Source organism: Pleurodeles waltl, chromosome 11 (genome assembly GCF_031143425.1).
Source record: "Pleurodeles waltl isolate 20211129_DDA chromosome 11, aPleWal1.hap1.20221129, whole genome shotgun sequence".
NCBI lineage: Eukaryota > Metazoa > Chordata > Amphibia > Caudata > Salamandridae > Pleurodeles > Pleurodeles waltl.
The window spans coordinates 942,414,350-942,431,308 of NC_090450.1; the positions used below are offsets into that span (position 1 = coordinate 942,414,350).

The window sequence follows — 16,959 nt, forward strand, 5'->3', positions numbered from 1 at the left end:
TTTGAAAAATGCAAGGAATTTACAAAGGTAAAATGCAAAGGATTTGATAAAGGTCAGCAATGCTCACATGTTCCATAGTCTAAAAGGCAGTAGTAGTTGCAGCATTGAGAGCAGCAGCAGCAGCCCATTCCTCAGCGGCAATAATCTGTGAGTGGTAGGGTAAACCGCTTTCGGTACTGGCGGATAAGGCTCCCTCTCAATAACAACTCTATCTTGCCACCATTGCAGAAACACCCCTGCTTACATGGTGCGGGATTAGGGAACATTTCCAACCATCTCCCTTGTGAAAGAGGATTCCAAAAGTCAATTAGATGCCAGATACTGTCTAAAATTAAAACGAAATTGGATTCCACCATGAGTGCCGAGACAAATCGTTATACACTGGCTGGTAAAACACATCAGAATGGGTGGTAAAATGCTAGAAGAACAAGTTCTTTATTCCAGATACTCTTTAGTCAGAGGGGCACACCCATGCCTACAGCATAATTACCAGTAATGGACCTGAAATAGACCAAGAAAGAGTGCAGAATGACAAACGGAGGGTGCTAGCAGTCTGCCAAATCTTACCACGTCTTCATCAGGGAGACTGGATGGCTTACATGAACTTGCAAGATGCACAAGTTCAAATACCAAAATGCAAGGATCGTAGTAAGCATCTGAGATTTTGAATAAAAAGTTCTTATTCTAGTGAAACAGTCTGGCACTTGCCTTGAAGTCAGCCCTTGGAGTGTTCTGAAAATGTATCATAGTGGTTGCAGGGGTTTTGAGACAAAAAGGCATATTGGCATATCCACACCTGGATGACTTGCTGCTAAAAGCCAACTTGGAACAGTATTGCCTGGGGACGAAATGGGATTGGTACTCTTAGGTCAAAGCCTTTTATGTCAGGAAGCCAAACCTCAGTCTAGTACATGTCTGTTACTAAAAAACTAACACATACATGCACAGTTGAAGTCCCAAAGCCCAGACACTGAATCCTTGGGACAGTAGAGGCATCATGTAGCTCTCACCACAAGCAATTGCGCCAAACCCTGGGGCAAATATTTTAGAATGAATGTATTACAACAAAAGGCTAATATGTTGAAACCAAATATACATAATATTGTATCACATGAAGACTAGAAAGGTAACTGCAATTAAGAAAGCAGCCCAATCAGATACTCCCCAGTCTTTGTGTGGGGTTGGTGCTCAAACGGCCACTGAAAGGCAAGCCTGCCATGACCCTGAGGTGGACCCTGGGAACAGCAGCTGTGTATCGAAGCACTGCAGCCCTTATCTTTGTACCTTCTCCCCAAAGGGCATGATGTGCATACTTACATGGGTTAAATACTGTCGACTGTCCCTTTGAGCACCTTCTTGCATCAAAACCTTCCAGTCCCTTCCTGTACTTTTCCACTTGGTGTGTGTCCAGGCAGGGCCTTTTGCTTGTTGTACAATGTGTAACTTATTGTTCCATCTGGAACACATAGCTCCCAAGAAAGTGTGAAGATGCATCTGTTTGCTGGTAATTTGTTAAACTTCATGATCAATCAGCATGTAAATTATATGTTCTGATGGATACTTCTAACTGCAGATTCCTTGCCTTCAGACTATCCCCAGGCACCAAATTGGCTCTGGAAGATTTTTCAGCATATCCCCTGGTTGCCTGCAGGTGGCATCGTGGGGCTTCACTTCAACACTGATTCGTCCCAGAAGTGACAGCTGGAGCTACATATAAGTGCCACCCAATTGCACTGATGTCTGTTTCCTCCTTTCCACACCTTTGTATGTGTATCCAAAGCTATCTCCTGACTTTTTCTTGCCAGTTTACAAGTTTTTTTCTGACAAAATTATTTTTTTAGTGCGTAACAGAACATGCCCCTTCCTACAAGTACAGGGTTTAAGCCATATAGGCACTGTTTCAAGCAGCTGTCTGTGACACATCCCCATGAGGTATCTCCATAGTGTTTGGGTTCCAGAATCTCTCTCCAGTTGACTAATTTAGTTCTGACAAAATTATTTTTCAGTGTGTAATGAAACATGCCCCCCTCCTACAAGTACAAGGTTTAAGCCATATAGGCACTGTTGCAAGCAGAGGTCTATGACAGGTTCCTCATGGGGAATCTCTCTAGTGTTTGGGTTCAGGCTGTGACTCAAAGTAATGCGAGGAGTGTGCCTTTATGCACCCAAAGGTGATTCCAGATTGTGAGGCCAAGCTGTGCATCCCTAAACACAGTGAGAAGTCATGTTGGTCCCATTCCCACTTAAAGTCAAGGCAGCCAACCGATTCCTGCTCTTGTGGAAATTCCTGGGATTGGTAATCTTTGTGGTTTAAGTCTTTGGTTAAGTCCAAAAAACGTAGGAAGTCCATGTGTGCCTTGTTCCAGCCTTGCCACTCTCCTGAGAAGTTACATGGACATAAGAGTGCCCGTGGGCCAGTTCTCAGTACCCTGCAGAGGAGCTCATTCTGCAGCTGATCCAGATGCATCCCGAATTTCCAGGGCCGTTGGTGACAATGCAATAAATTGAAGCGTTAAAGGAAACCATGTTGAGAATCTGTAGCATCCGGACGGCTCTCTCTAGCACACCTTAAGACCCCCCAGATCATCAGAGGCCTTCAGTCTGGGTACTGCCAGCGAGGCATCCCTCAGTACCATCTGTGTTTCTGCCCCAACACCACAGCAGACTCCGTCTGGCACCGCAATCCACACTGTTTCCTGCCAGATTGATTCTGGAAGAGGGCACTGATTCATTTGTCCTCTCTTGTCCGACTCCAAACTGAACCCACCTCGACCAAGGTAGTGTCCTGAAACAGTCTGGCAAAACGAGCCCCTGTTCATTCCAACTCAGACAAAACAACGTTTCAGATCAGATTCTGACCAAATCTATCTATCCTTGGGTGATTGTGGTGAAGTGGGTATGAATTTCCCCCTCAACTTACAAATATTGTCTTTTAAAGTAAAGAAGAATGTACTCACTGACGTTCTGCAACAGGGGCAGACCTCATCTGAGCACTTGCTGCCATTCAACAAAGGCCTTGGTGCACCCTCAAAGGCACCTGGTCAAAACCTGATTCCTGTTCACCTGCAAATACAGAGGTAGTGCGACGCAACAGACCTGCTCCGGACGATCCTGCTTTTTTTATTCATCAGTCTACTCGGAGAGCCTGGTGGGTCAGGGCTCTACTAGCCTGATCAGTTCAAACTTTCTTCCTATGAACTGTCCACATAGGGAGTTGAAGAGGTTTGAATCATTTGTGAAACAAGCGCTCCCTTCAACTAGCTTTGCCATTTGGTCAGCCATTGTCAGCCGTTTACTGGGAAGGTACTCCCATACATCATGGGGAATCAATTACAAAGATCTTCCCAGCAGTCCTGGAGGAATTCCGCTCTAATCTAACTTGGTGAAAACTATTCGGGTTGGTCAGGATGTGGCAAAATATGCCATAGGGTCTGGCCTGGACACAACTGACTGTTAAACAGAGCAGTCTGGACTAGTTTGGTGCTCTGACGCCACGAACTGCTCCAGACAATCCTGCTTTTTTTACTCATCAGTCCACTCTGAGAGCCTGGTGGGTGAGTCCTCCATTAGCCGGATCAATCCAAACTCTTTTCCTCTGAACCGTCTGTAGGAAAGTACCCTCTTTTAGTCATGGTTACACCCACTTTTTGCCTTCCATAAGTGTGTTTTGACTGTGTTCACTGGGATCCTGCTAACCAGAACCCCAGTGACTGTGCTCACTCGCTCTCTAAATTTGGTTGCTTAGGACTTAGCACACACCACAATTGGCATACTGGTGCCCCCATGTAAGTCCCTAGTATATGGTACATAGGTACTCAGGGCATTGGGGCACCAGGGCTTCCCCATGGACTGGCGCATTCATTATGCCAACCATAGGAGCCCATGCAAAATGTCTCTGCAGGCCTGACATTGCAGCCTGCGTGAAAAGGTGCAAGCACCCTTTCTCTTCAGGTCACTGTAAGTCGCTCCTATGGCAGGCCCCCCTAACCCAGAGGGCATGGTGCAAGTACCTGTGTGTGAGAGCACCCCTGCATGAGCAGAGGTGCCCATACGAACTCCAGCTCCATTTTCCTGGACTTCGTAAGTGCGGGCAAGCCATTTTACCTGTGTACTGGACACAGGTGTGTTTAGTACAAAATGGTAACTCTGAACCTGGGCATGTTTGGTATCAAACATGTCGGAATCATATCCCAATACTGCTGCCAGTATTGGTTGTATGGTGCCATGCACTCTGGGGGCTTCTTAGAGGACCCCCAGCATTACTCCTACCAGTATACTGGGGTTTTCTGGGCAGCCTGTGCTGCTGCCGCCCCACAGACAGGTTTCTGCCCTCCTGCTGCTTAGCCTGCTCAAGCAGAGGAAGGCAGAACAAAGGATTTCCTTTGAGAGAGGGCGACAACACTCTATCCCTTTGGATATAGGTGTTACATGGCTTGGGAGGGGTAGCCTCCCCAAGCCACCAGTATGCTTTGAAGGGCACATTTGGTGCCCTCCTTGCATAAACCTGTTTGCACCATCCAGGGACCTCCAGTCCCTGCTCTGGTGCACAACTGGACAATGGAAAGGGGAGTAACTACTCCCCTGTCCAACACCACCCCAGAGGTGGTGCCCAGAGCTCCTCCAGGTGGCCACTTGACTCTGCCATCTTTAATACAAGGTGGGCATAGGCCCCTGTGAGCATCTGAGTGGCCAGGTCAGGCAGGTGATGTCACAGCCCCCTCCTGATAGGTGGTCACCCTTCTAGGTGACCAATCCCCCCCTTCGTGGGCTATTTAGGGTCTCCCTTCAGGGTGGGTCCTCAGATTCGACCTGCAAGATTCCAGCTTTGCAACATTGTTTCTCCAGCTTCTTTCAGCAACTGCAACATTTCCCTGGCTGTGCATCCTGTGAGGGCGACGAGTCTTCAGCCTGCACAAAAAGGAATCTCCCTTGAAGTGAAGGAGTCACTGCCCTGCATCTGCAGGCACCAACTGAAACAACGTCCAACTGTGTAGATCTTCTCTCCTGCAAAACTGTGTGGCTCCTGCAACATCTAATGTGTTTATCATAGTGTGTTTACTCACTGCCTAGTGAAGTATTGCCTATACAGTATTTTGGTATTTGTGTTACCATAATAAAGTGCCTTTATTTTTGTAACACTGTGTGGTTCTTTTATGTGTGTAAGTGCTGTGTGACTGTAGTGGTATTGCATAAGGTTTGCATGTCTCCTAGATATGTCTTGACTTCTCAAACCCTACTGCCTTCAAAATCGGGTCTGATGGCAAAGCCATTTTGCCTGCTCGATCCTTCAAGACTTACTAATCGGAGTTTCACTTCTCAAACCTTCCTCCTTTTGAAGGCACTACTATGGTATCTGTTCTAAAAATAAACAGTCTGCATTTATAAGTAACCATCAGAAGAACAAGTTTATTTATTTTTTTAACCAAGGGTAACGCTCCATCTGGTAGATCTAATCAAATATTTCTCATTGCCCTCCTACATCTTTGGACTGCAGAGTGGACTCAAAAAAATTCCAAATGACATTTAGGATGCATACCTGTGGTGTGTTCGAATTAGTCCTTTACTGAGGGCACAGAAGGAGAAAGATTTAGAAACTGACGTTAGCCTGCAGGGGTGGTGCTTATATGCATCTCATCCCTTCACTTTTGGGTTGGTATGAAGTAATCAGAAAGACAAATTGTGCAGCTTGCCAGTGTGTGGGGCTTTGCTGAAAAAAATCTCCAGAGTCAGTCTGGCACTTTGGAATATTCTAGAGGTGAGAATTCTGTGGTTTTATAATATTCATCAGAATGAGCATAAGTGAAGGTAACCTATGTATTTGTTTGGCCCTTAAATACCTATAGCTGAGTGTTTGAGCTGCATACTTGTATAACTGGTTCCCCTACAGGGTGCACTACCAGATGTTGCAAAACAGACTCAGTCCAGATAGACTTCCTTCTTAGTCCTTACATTTTCTTCTTAACAAGTGCTAAACTCCAGGTGTCTACTGATAAGCCTCCTGACTTAAGCAATCAAGGAGGAAAGTGCGGACTTACAATTGGAGTATTATTAGCCCCAGGCATGTAATATGACTAGTTCCTTTCATTAGTAATTAGCAGCCACTGTCATTTTTCTGTAGAGTAACCTCTCCATGTTTGTTGGCCAGGCCGCCTATGACCTCCACCAGATTGTATATCGCTGTGCTATGACCTGGAAGGAAAAGGCTCTGTGCCGAAGAGGAGACCTGGCTCCCTCCCTCTCAGTGCCTCACAAGAAACATGTGACCTTCCAGATACCTGGTAGTCCTACAGCAAGGAGAAAAGCCATTACTCTGCCCACTACAAGACCTGAACTCTCCCCACTGTCAAGTGAAGAATCCTCAATACCTGTGAGTGTTGGGGACGCACCACTGCGCTTTTTGTAAGTAACAACCTGATCTTTTGCTTCTTCAGTAGCCTGTGCAATATCTTTCCTTACTATCTTTATTGTAGCTCTGATCATCTAAATGCATGTTTTTGTGATTCTGCAGCTCTGCTATAAAATGCTGCAGCTTTTCCATTTTAGCCATCTTTACTTTTCTGTGGCCAATCTTTTGAATACTTTTGTAGCTGTTCTGGCTACTTTTCCACTGCCCGTTTCACCTCTCGCTAATTTCCTTTTATATCAGTGTTTCTTTTTTTGTTACATCATAAATGTTGTTCTTGTTCCTTATAGGCTATCCTTTTCCGAAACTGGATGTTTCATTGATTCACTGGTTTGAAAATACCTTGTTGTCGGTCGAGTAATCGGTATTAACAAAGCAGCGTCTCAAGACAGTTCAATAACAATGAAACAGCCATTTGCTATATGTAATTCATTCACTTCATTATGTGACCCTAACTCCTTCCAGTGAATTGAAAAGAATGTGAGCTCTAACTTGCCCAAAGGCTGAGCTGCCTAGATTGTCCACCACATTTAATCTGACATTATGTCTCAGAATGCTGCTCTTCTCTTTGGATTTGCATTTTTATCTTCATTTTGGTGATCACTTCTATTCCTTCGGGTCCCTCCCATCACAGTTTACAAGAGGTAAACAGTATTTTCTGCCTTTTTTTAAATTTGACTGATTGAGCACCAAGAACTCTGTTGGATGACATCCCTTGTAAGACCAAAGGCTTATTCAAACGTTACCACTCCCACAGGACCAGGAAGATCTACCATAATGGATCCCTCCCCACACACACAAAAAATGCCTGCTATATCTTCATCACTCTGGCCACGTGGCAAGAAGATGCAAAATATGCCAGAGTGTAATCCACAAGACTTGCAAGTACCTTGCACATCTTGCGTACACTTAAGCTAGGCGCTATGTCCACTAACAGTGTACCTCTTTCCAAAGCCAAAAAACACAAATTACAGTTTGGGATGGCATGAGCTTCACCTTGGGAGACTGTCTCTGCCTCTACCCTGAACCCCTAGGAGCCTGTCTTTAAGGCAGACTCCTGATGTGGGTATTAAAGAGTTAGAATTCTAAGACTGTAGGCGCTTAGACAGGAAGCTCCTCAGCTCTCCAAGTAAAAGATGCCGCCTCACAATCAACAGCCCTGTGAAGTCCTCATCAACATCCGCAGGTAAGAGTTCATCCCCAAAGAAATAAATCAAGTTTTTTCAACAGCTATACAGTCCACTTGAAAACTATAGCCCTATTGTCGTCTGCTGCAAAGTTGAAAGTCTCGTCAACAGGAACACTGACAATGATTTTGTTGACCACTACTTCATCAATGGTGACAACTGCTTTATATCTGTTGACAGAAACCATACTATCCATGGCTCTTCCATCCTCTGGCATTCAGCCTGTCATTTAGAACATTTTCACTGATTACAAGAATACAGGTACTGTGTCTCCAAATATTAGAGGCACTTGTGTCTGGCCCAGAGGGTGCAGATGTTTTGATGATCATGAGTACTCCATAATAGGCCTGGAGAGGTTTCATGTTGTTAAGGAACATGATAATCAAGCCACAGATTCTGTTGGTCAGGACATCCACTTCATCCATATTGATTCTGACTATGATCAAATGTTTGATGCCCAGTAGGCTACAGTCAACCTACCTAGCCACAGCCTTCTATGCTTGAGTTACCAGAGGACTTCCTTGAGTCTTTAAAGCACATAATGGAGAATTTCTGTGATTGGGTATCCCCACCTTGCTGCTACACACAACCAGTGACTTTGCACCGTTCACCATTTCTGCCTGTTCCATAAGCTGTTCCTTCACAGCGTGGCTCTTCAAGTTACTAAGAGCCTCTAGTAGCACTTTTGCTTCTATCAGAAAATATGCTGCAGCGAATACCTGTGTATTTTTTTAAAGGCTTTATTCAGTTTCTCAAGTCCAACAAACAGTCATATAGTGCTCGATAATGGAGTAATTTGGCAAGATATCAGTCTGGTTACAGAACATATATATTACACCTGGTATTGCTGACAGTATACATTCTGATGATAAATTACAGTGCAGAACATTTTCACGGGGGTGTCGACAGATCCATGCTTATCACATTCCCACTGCTTCCCACAGTGACTCGACCAGTTTGGCTACCATTCCACAATAACAAGCCGTACCGATTCATACAATTAGGTGGACTTATCATAATCCTCTATTCTATAGAACCCTATCCATCTCCTCTCTTATGTCCTCCAGGTGAGGCCTTGGAGCTTTCTTCTCCCACACTATCCTGTGCATCTGTACCAGCTGCCTCCAATCCCATCACCTGCGCCAGGTATATCTGATGTGGTCCCCATATGTCTCGAGGGCGGATACCACTGGGAAGGAGCTCGCTATATACGTCAGATTGCATGTTACGGTATGTCATGTCTCACAGCCACTGATGCTCTGTGGATACCGGGCACCTTATCCATTGCATAGCTACTCTGCGCTTGTCTAACAGCCACGCAGTGGCTGCCAGCCGTCTAATTGCATTTGGTAATCTTTGATCGTATCACAGTAGAGCAAACACTGAGTCGCATTCCAGCTGCTCTCCCACTATCTCGCTAAGCACCTGGAATACAGCTTGCATCTGTATGTACCTGGGCAATTCCACGGCAAATACAGGAACCCAGCATTGGGCTCCGGGCACCTGGAGCACACAGCGCTGTCTCGGATCCCATACCTATGTAATTTGGGTGGTGTGTGATAGACTTGATTAATAAATTTGAAATTTATTAATCTATGCCTGCTATTCAAGGATATTGTTTTTGCCATTGAGCAGCCGTACGTCCACCGTTTATCGTCTATAGATGTCCCAAGTTCCCCCTGCCATGCAAGTTGGGCCCTTGTCAAGTTTAGTCTGCGTGCTTCCTGGGTACATAAATGCAGTCTGGATATTAAAGGTTGTGGTGCAGACATTTGTAGTAGCAAGGTCAGGGCCGGTACGGTTGGTGGCTCTAGCATTTCTTCACCCAACAATTCTCACAGTGTGTGCCATACCATATAGTGGTAAAACCCATTAATGGGGTAGTCAGGATCTCACATGTTTGTACGTCGTCCAAATCCAGAAACTTCCCCTCCTTGAACAGGCCCACATGGTAGTAATACCCAACTCTCTTAACGAGTTTAGTGCTCACTGCTCCTGTGAAATCAGGAACCATTTGCACCAAGCCAAGAGTATTTAGGGTGTATACAACAGCGATCCCGCTTGTCTATCTAACATCCTGCGCTATGCATAAAGCATCATGTTTAGTGAATCTAATACCCCATATCGTCTGGTTGGATGACCAAACAGACATCCCTGCCATGTACAAGGTGCCACTGCGCCCTGCTCTAGTTGCACATGTGGTAAGTCGTACGCACCATGCACTCAGTAATGAGCGTATTGTGCCTGCGCGGCCCAGTAATATGTCTCCAGATCAGGTGCATTGAGGCCTCCCATGTCGTATATCATGTCCTTACCACTCTAGGCTGTTTTTCCTCACTAATAGGGGATACCTGGACCTGGTTCGGGTGACATTCAAGTGTCCCTCATAAACATGCCTTTTGATAGGTCTCACTCATTTGTCAAGAAGGCAATTTCCACACAAGAACGCTTCCGAGGAAGCAGAGCTAAAGGATGCTCCCTCTGCCTCTCCATGTCCACAAGGAGGATCCCCAACAGTTTTGCCCCTTTCAAGGCATTGTCAAGGATTTTACATACAGGCGGCAACAAGGCCCACCACCCAAAACACAGGCATTTCAGTTCTTTCAGGGCAAGGGTCCAGAAGACAATGTCCATGCATGCAGAGATGGCAAACCACTCTGGCCTCTGAGAAAAGCCTCCATTCTGTTTCAGTTTGCCATTAGTGGCGCACAAACATCCTGAGCAAGGCAGATTCAAAACATTTCTCCAAGGTTGACAGGCCATATCGTCCGACAGATGGGTCCTGCAAATTGTTTAGTGGAGCTGTTTCTGAGCCACTGCATCTTCTGCCCATATCTGAGCGACTTTCACAGGAGCACTTGTCCACTTTGATGCAGGAAAGTACAGTTCCTTTTGGTGAAAGAAGTCATAGCGAAAGTACTGGCCTTGGAAATCAGAACTGAATGTTACTTCTGCTATTTCCTAGTGTGGAAAAAAGGTGGAGGCAGTCCTTCCCTTTTAGATCTCCAACCTCTCAGTTTATTCCTATAGAAGGACAAATTCAAGTTGCTCATGCTGGACCATGTTCTATCTGCCTTGGATTTAGGAGACTGGATGGTGGTGTTGGACATGCAGGATGCCTATTTCCATGTACCTGTCCTGGAGGCCCACAGGCATTACTTACAAATCAAGCTGGCTCATAAGCATTTTCAATTTGCCGTGCTCCCCTTTGGTCTCTTCTGTGCCCTTCAGCTGTTCACAAAGGTGATGTCAGTGGTCGCAGCATATCTTAAGAGGTTTGGGTATACCAGTCTTCCCCTACCTCAATGACTGGGTGATGAAGGTGGGCTCGCCGCAGTCAGTCATGGATCCACACCATACGAAACCAAACTTTCTGACATTGTTTTGGTTCATTATCAATGTGCCAAAGTCACAGTTGACTCCTTTGCAGAGGCCTATTTTCATTGGTGCCATCCTGGATACTGTGCCTTACTGGTCCTTCCCTCCGAATCAGTGTCTCCAGGACATTGGGGCTATGATCATGATGTTTTAGTCTCAGTCCTGTAGAGGTTGCAGTTGTTGATATTGTAGCATTAGGTTCACTTGCTGAAGCTGAGATTTGATTCATCATATTATGTAGTTGGCATTTGGGGTAAAACTAGAGACAGTCTCATCATTCTTTGGACTGAGGGTGAAGATTTCAATGTAGCTGTACTCTTATTAGGATAATTCCTCCAGAATTAGGAGAGCATGTGTTGATCTAATCTAAAGGCGTTTTGGTATCAATGGGGGGGTGGCGAAACAGAGTCTGCTTCATACATTTTTTTGATGTGATTGGTTGACACTTTCTTGATTTTCTTTCTACCAGGAATGACTTTAACCTGAAGAACTTCAACATGTGGCCTGTATGTCAGGGATCTTTTCCTGCACTTGATCTCCCACTTTGGAGAGCCATTGATCATCAGCTTCAATGCTTTTATCTTAGGCAGTGACACAGTCCAAGTTCTTCTTGTCAGATAATTTATTGCTAGTTTTTTTTTAACAGTCTGTAATAAATTCAACTGGTAATGAAGGTCATGTGATTCGCTACTAGACTCTGCCAACTTTCCAGGGAAATTAATTCCAAACACATACATTGATACCCCAAAGGGTCATTTGTATGGGGTGTGACCACCTAATATGCCTATGGTCAAATTATTTAATGCTCTCTGAACCCCATACAAGGCAATGGAGCCTTGTCAATCCTATATCCAATACCCTAGTGGGAAAAGCTTGTTTAAACATACTGTTGCCTCCCAGGTCTTGAAAAATCTACTCAACCACTGGTGAGTCTTATTTGATCAGGTCGAGCTATTTGTAGGACTTACTCACCTCTTCTGGTGAGTTGACAAAAGAACAGGTGTTCTGTTCAGTTCAAAAGTGGAGGGGCAATAAAAGATGCCTTTGAGTCTTGTTCTTATGTCACATTTGCTCTGTGTTCAGACAGAGGTCAAACGTCAGTTTGTCTTACAATTAATTTTCCTTCTGACTGCAGAGTTCCAGGACTTTGTAAGCTGATCTGTGTGACCTGCTGTTCAGAGTGTAAAATAAAAAGATATAGGGTTTTAGGTTTTTCCTAACGCACAACATTTAAATGACTAAGTCAACTGTGCAAACATTTCAAAATATATTTCAGTAGTTGTGAAAGCCCAGTTTTTATATTTCTGGGTGATGAAAAAAAATATTTTAATAGGATGAAAACAAATAAGTATACTTTACATGTTGATGTGCAAAGGATATGTTTCTGAAACCCAATTTTCACAGATTTTTAACACTATATAGTTTTATCAGTAAAGCTGCAAGTTAATGGAATGGTTTTTGGACATTTCTTAGAAATTTACTGTGTATAGAAGACAATATGCTACCAAATCATGGTTTAGCAATCTATTTATTTAAAGTGGGTGTTTAAATAAACTGAGAAACACTCCTGCCCTGATGGCAATGTTGTTAGTAAACTAAAAGAAGTCATGGGTCATGTGTCCACTGTATGTGGTCTAGATTCTTGTGATTCATGCAGAAAACGTTAGTCTACTTAAACAAAAGAGGTTTTTTGTGCTGCAGAAATGCTGAGCTCACATATTTGAAGGTGCAATCGTGTGAGAATGAAGAAAATTGTGACTGTAAACTATTTACCTTGGGTCACACTATTTGAGATGCTTTTATTGGTCAAGTACATTACAGTTAGGTCGAGTAGATTATTTAAGTTACTTGACCTGCAGGCCTAGTAACATTGTTATGATTTTTCGAGGCCTGCTTCACTCTACAACCCCGTTTGTAGGTGAAATAGGTGGAACTACACAGTTCTACTCTCAGAAAAGACCTAACATCCATAAATGCCTTAGCAGTGACGTGCTCCTAGGTACTGCCAGTCCTTTATGACCACTCAAGCAGTGGCAGTCTTTTGTAGCCAACACCAAAAGAATCTAGAGCAGGAATCATCTGCAGAAAATATGTACTTATATTGACTGACACTGTGGAATGGACCAATATGACCGAGGAAAATTACTCCGAATAGTTGGTTGGAGATAGTGACGGTGTTAAGAGTTTGTATGGTTTATTTATTGATAAATACTGCATTGATGGACATATTTATTTGTAAGCCTGGATAAACATGGTCACCGTTATCATTGTTGTATCATTGATACAGTAGCACTAATGCCAGCGTGAGCAAAAACTACCCCTTCATGAGCTGCCGTGACTAAATCTAATCTAGCTCACTCATTAAGAATGTGCCTGTTCCCAATCCCAGGTATAAAAACCATGGGATCGTTGTCTTCAGTAAGAGTGTAAGAATATTTGAAGGGGAAACAATCAGGAGACTTTGCTTTTCAGTGTTGTCTGTAGTGCTACTAAAATGTCTTTATTGATCTTAGATTGAGATCAGGTTACAGCAGCTATTTAAAAGGCTGCACTGCAATTTTTGCAGCCAAGTCTGCTGCGCAGTTCCCTTTAGCGTGAATCCTTTACATTGGTGGGCTATGGTGTGCTGTGCTTAACCCAAAGGAAGTTTATACTGTAGAATAACTACCTTTCCCAAAGTTACCCTTTGAATCAATTTAAGGGCCAGTGCAGTAAATCTACATAGATGCACAATACACAGCATGCTGAACCTTACACAATATGCGTGGGAACTGATGAGTCAGCCTTTTGAATGGCAAGTATTAGGGCATGTATTTCTGCTAGTTGTGCAGTGGAATCGCCTAAAACTTTAGTGTGTACATGTAGAGCTTTGAAGTTGCCATCTTCAAAATCTCCCTGTACTGCAGCACCAGTCAGAGTTTTTTTGTTTAGTGCCAGTCGCAGGTTGTCCAGAGCTGTGCATGTAGAACAGGCTCCTATATTCATGTATGCGTATTATATTTGGTGTTTGTGGACTATTGGTGTGTACTGTAAACTTTCTGGGTCTGAAATGATAGAGCATATTCAAGTTTTGCATCGGTTGAATTTAAAGAAGTAGCCCACTGCACCCACAGAAGGTGTAGAGCGTGCACATTGGGAATGCTAACTTTGTCTGCTGCTTTCATTATAGTTTTAGGAGAAACTATAATAATTTTTGTTTCCTTGTGCAAGAGAACACTCCTTCAGTGTAGCTGTTAGTTCTGCAGTGAAAATGTTCACAGTAGGAGTAAATTGTTCCTCTACTGGGAAATGCAAATGTGGACTGTATGCTGTAAGAGTCATTTATTTTTCTTTGTAATCTACATTTGTGTAACCTAAATCACAAAGATTGTCTTTTTATCCTTTGTCAGTAAATACTGTGTCTCCAACATGTCTGTTTGCAGTCCATGTAATATAGCTGTATGTGTGCTTTCATTAAATTCTTTACAGAAAGCATGGAAGTAATTAATTGAACCCACTCAACATAACGTGGCAAGTAAGCTCTTCCAAACTCAAGAAGCCCCATCAGTGCTTGTAACATGATTAATGTGTTTGGAGGTTCTAAAATGGCACCCTTCTGTAGTACGTCAGGTGCCAGTCACTTACACTCATTGGACAAGTCCTATCCAAAACAAATTACATAAAGATATTCAATTTAGATTTTTTGAAAATTCTATTTATATCCATGTCTGACTAAGAACGTCACTATCCTCTCTGACCTATGTGGGTGTTCAGTCAAGTCATCTGTAATGTAGAAGTTAATAGATGGTAGCACCTAAGGCTCTTCTTGTAAGATCCCCATAATCCTTGCTGCAAAGCGTCCTGGGCTGATTTTATACACCTGTGACAAACTTCTATAGGCATACTGAAAACTTCTGAATAATAAAGCTGTTCGATACTGGAATCCGGGTGCTATATTTTGAGTAAAATTGCATCAGATGCACCTAACATTTCTTTCTGACTAAAATTGTAATTAGTCTGGTGTTGTGAGCATTTTGCACCGTGGGCTTGTCCACACATGCACATTTCTGTAATCTAGAACTATTTTATATGACTTATTAGGTTTGAACATGGGGAAAAAGGAGTGTTCATGGAGGAATTACAAAGCTCAAGTATCCCTTGATATAGTAAAGGATCTAAAATAGCTTTAATATTGTGCTTGGCTTCTGACTTTAAAGGATATTGGGGTTGGAACTGGTGCTCCCTCCTAGGAATCACAGGCAGAACAGATTTTCTACCACCGGCTTAGTTTCTATACATTGCTGGAGCCTGCCTCAAAGCCCACTCGCACATGCATATTTCCCTGAGTTAAGTTAAGTAGGAAAATGCATGCCTATTACCTCCTCACCGCTAAAAGCATCCCTTATGAAGACCGGATGCCAATCATGCTCTACAAAGATGACATCATAAGCATCCGAAAATTGGTACCAGAATATAATTTTGTGTAAGATATCACTCTCAATTTGTTTTTCTCCTTCATGAACCCTGTCTGCAGGGTTTAAGTATCCATCCATTTTCTCATCCTGTATTCATTATTTAGTTGGGGCTCCCATCACATGCTATTTGAGAGTCTGGTGAACTACTGTGACTTCTGCTGTGCTGTCCTGAAGCTCTAGCACTCAAATCCTGTTCTGCAAAAGTATCCATATGTGCAGGGGATGTTTTTCTGTTTAACTGGCTAATTTATTTTTCTTAAAATCAATCTAAGCCTTTCTTTTTCTATTTTATACTAACATCGACCTCATGTGCTGGTTCAGTTTACCTCTTCATATTGCTCCTTTCTGCAATGCTCAGTCCGTCCACTACTTTCTGTCCTTCTACTGTCACCAGAGTCCTGCAAAGAATGGGAAGAGTGGCTGTCAGAATTCCTATACAGCCACTCTGCTGCTTTCTAATTTTATCACAGAGCCTCAAATTATATCTGCCTTTGCTGGACTTCTGTGATGGGGAAGATCCATTCCTAATTTTCAGTTTTGCTTTCTGCTTTTTCTTAACCTCTGGTGCAGTTTTGTCTTTACCAGAGCCTTCATTCTCACTTTTTGCTTTGAGTTGCGGTTTTGCAGCTTAAGAATTATTTTCCCATTGACAATCTTGAACCAGGAACCACTGTCCTCAGGTGTTACTTGGAACTATTGAGGAAACTGTTTCAAAATGACCTATTAATTTCATTACTAAATCAAGACGTGGTGAAGCTCTGTGCTCATTCTATATCTGTTTTAGCACCTTGGGTGCCACCACCAATAAGGTAATGCCATACCTACTAGTGTAAATACTTACAAAGATTGTTCATCGTGTAGTATAATCTACGGGTGATACCATTCCAAGTGGAGAGCACATAGGTAAAATCCCTTTTTTATTCTGGGGTGTTGTATGAAGACAAACTGCTTCTAACCAATTAGTTTTACAAGCGATCCTGGATGGAATCTCATCACGGTTTGTGGGTGCTTTTCCCATGATAACATTAAAAGTCTGGGGACAGATTGCCTGCACTGCATTGTTTTACCTCTGGAGCTTTTCAGGTTTCCTGTGACGTGATATGTTGCTTACCTGGCTAATACAGGCCAGGTAGCCCCTTCATTACTCAAGGGACCCATTCTAAAAGTCTGGCCAACAAGAGGCAGCTGTCCACCAAACCATGCCTGATGTTCTTGATACCATAATGGAACTTCTGAGTCACAATAGGGTTCCTAATTAGATAGTATTACTGCATCTGTATATGTCTGATCCATGGCATGAATTTCACTAGGCGTCAGACTGGATCTGGAAACTTTTGCTCGAGCAATACCCCTGCACGCACTTTCGGGTGGCTCTGTTCGGTTCTGTGTGGCGTCATTGGCGCCGAATTTGACAGCACGGTCACCTATATAGGCACCTCCCAGGCACGCGGCCATCAGTTCTTTTCTTTCAAGGCCAGCTAGGGCAGATCTGGAGAGAGCTACCCCTCTGTCCCTTTTTGACAGGCCTTTCTCTTCC

General features: G+C 43.5%; 1 protein-coding gene across 1 annotated transcript in view; it reads left to right on the top strand.

The window, feature by feature from the left end:
- The window catches only part of SFI1 (SFI1 centrin binding protein), a 328,160-nt gene that overhangs the window by 256,122 nt on the left and 55,079 nt on the right, over nt 1-16,959 (top strand). Inside the window, exon 26 of the mRNA XM_069215083.1 lies at nt 6,146-6,399. Coding sequence (XP_069071184.1) covers nt 6,146-6,399 — 254 coding nt within the window. The remainder of the gene's footprint in view (nt 1-6,145; nt 6,400-16,959) is intronic.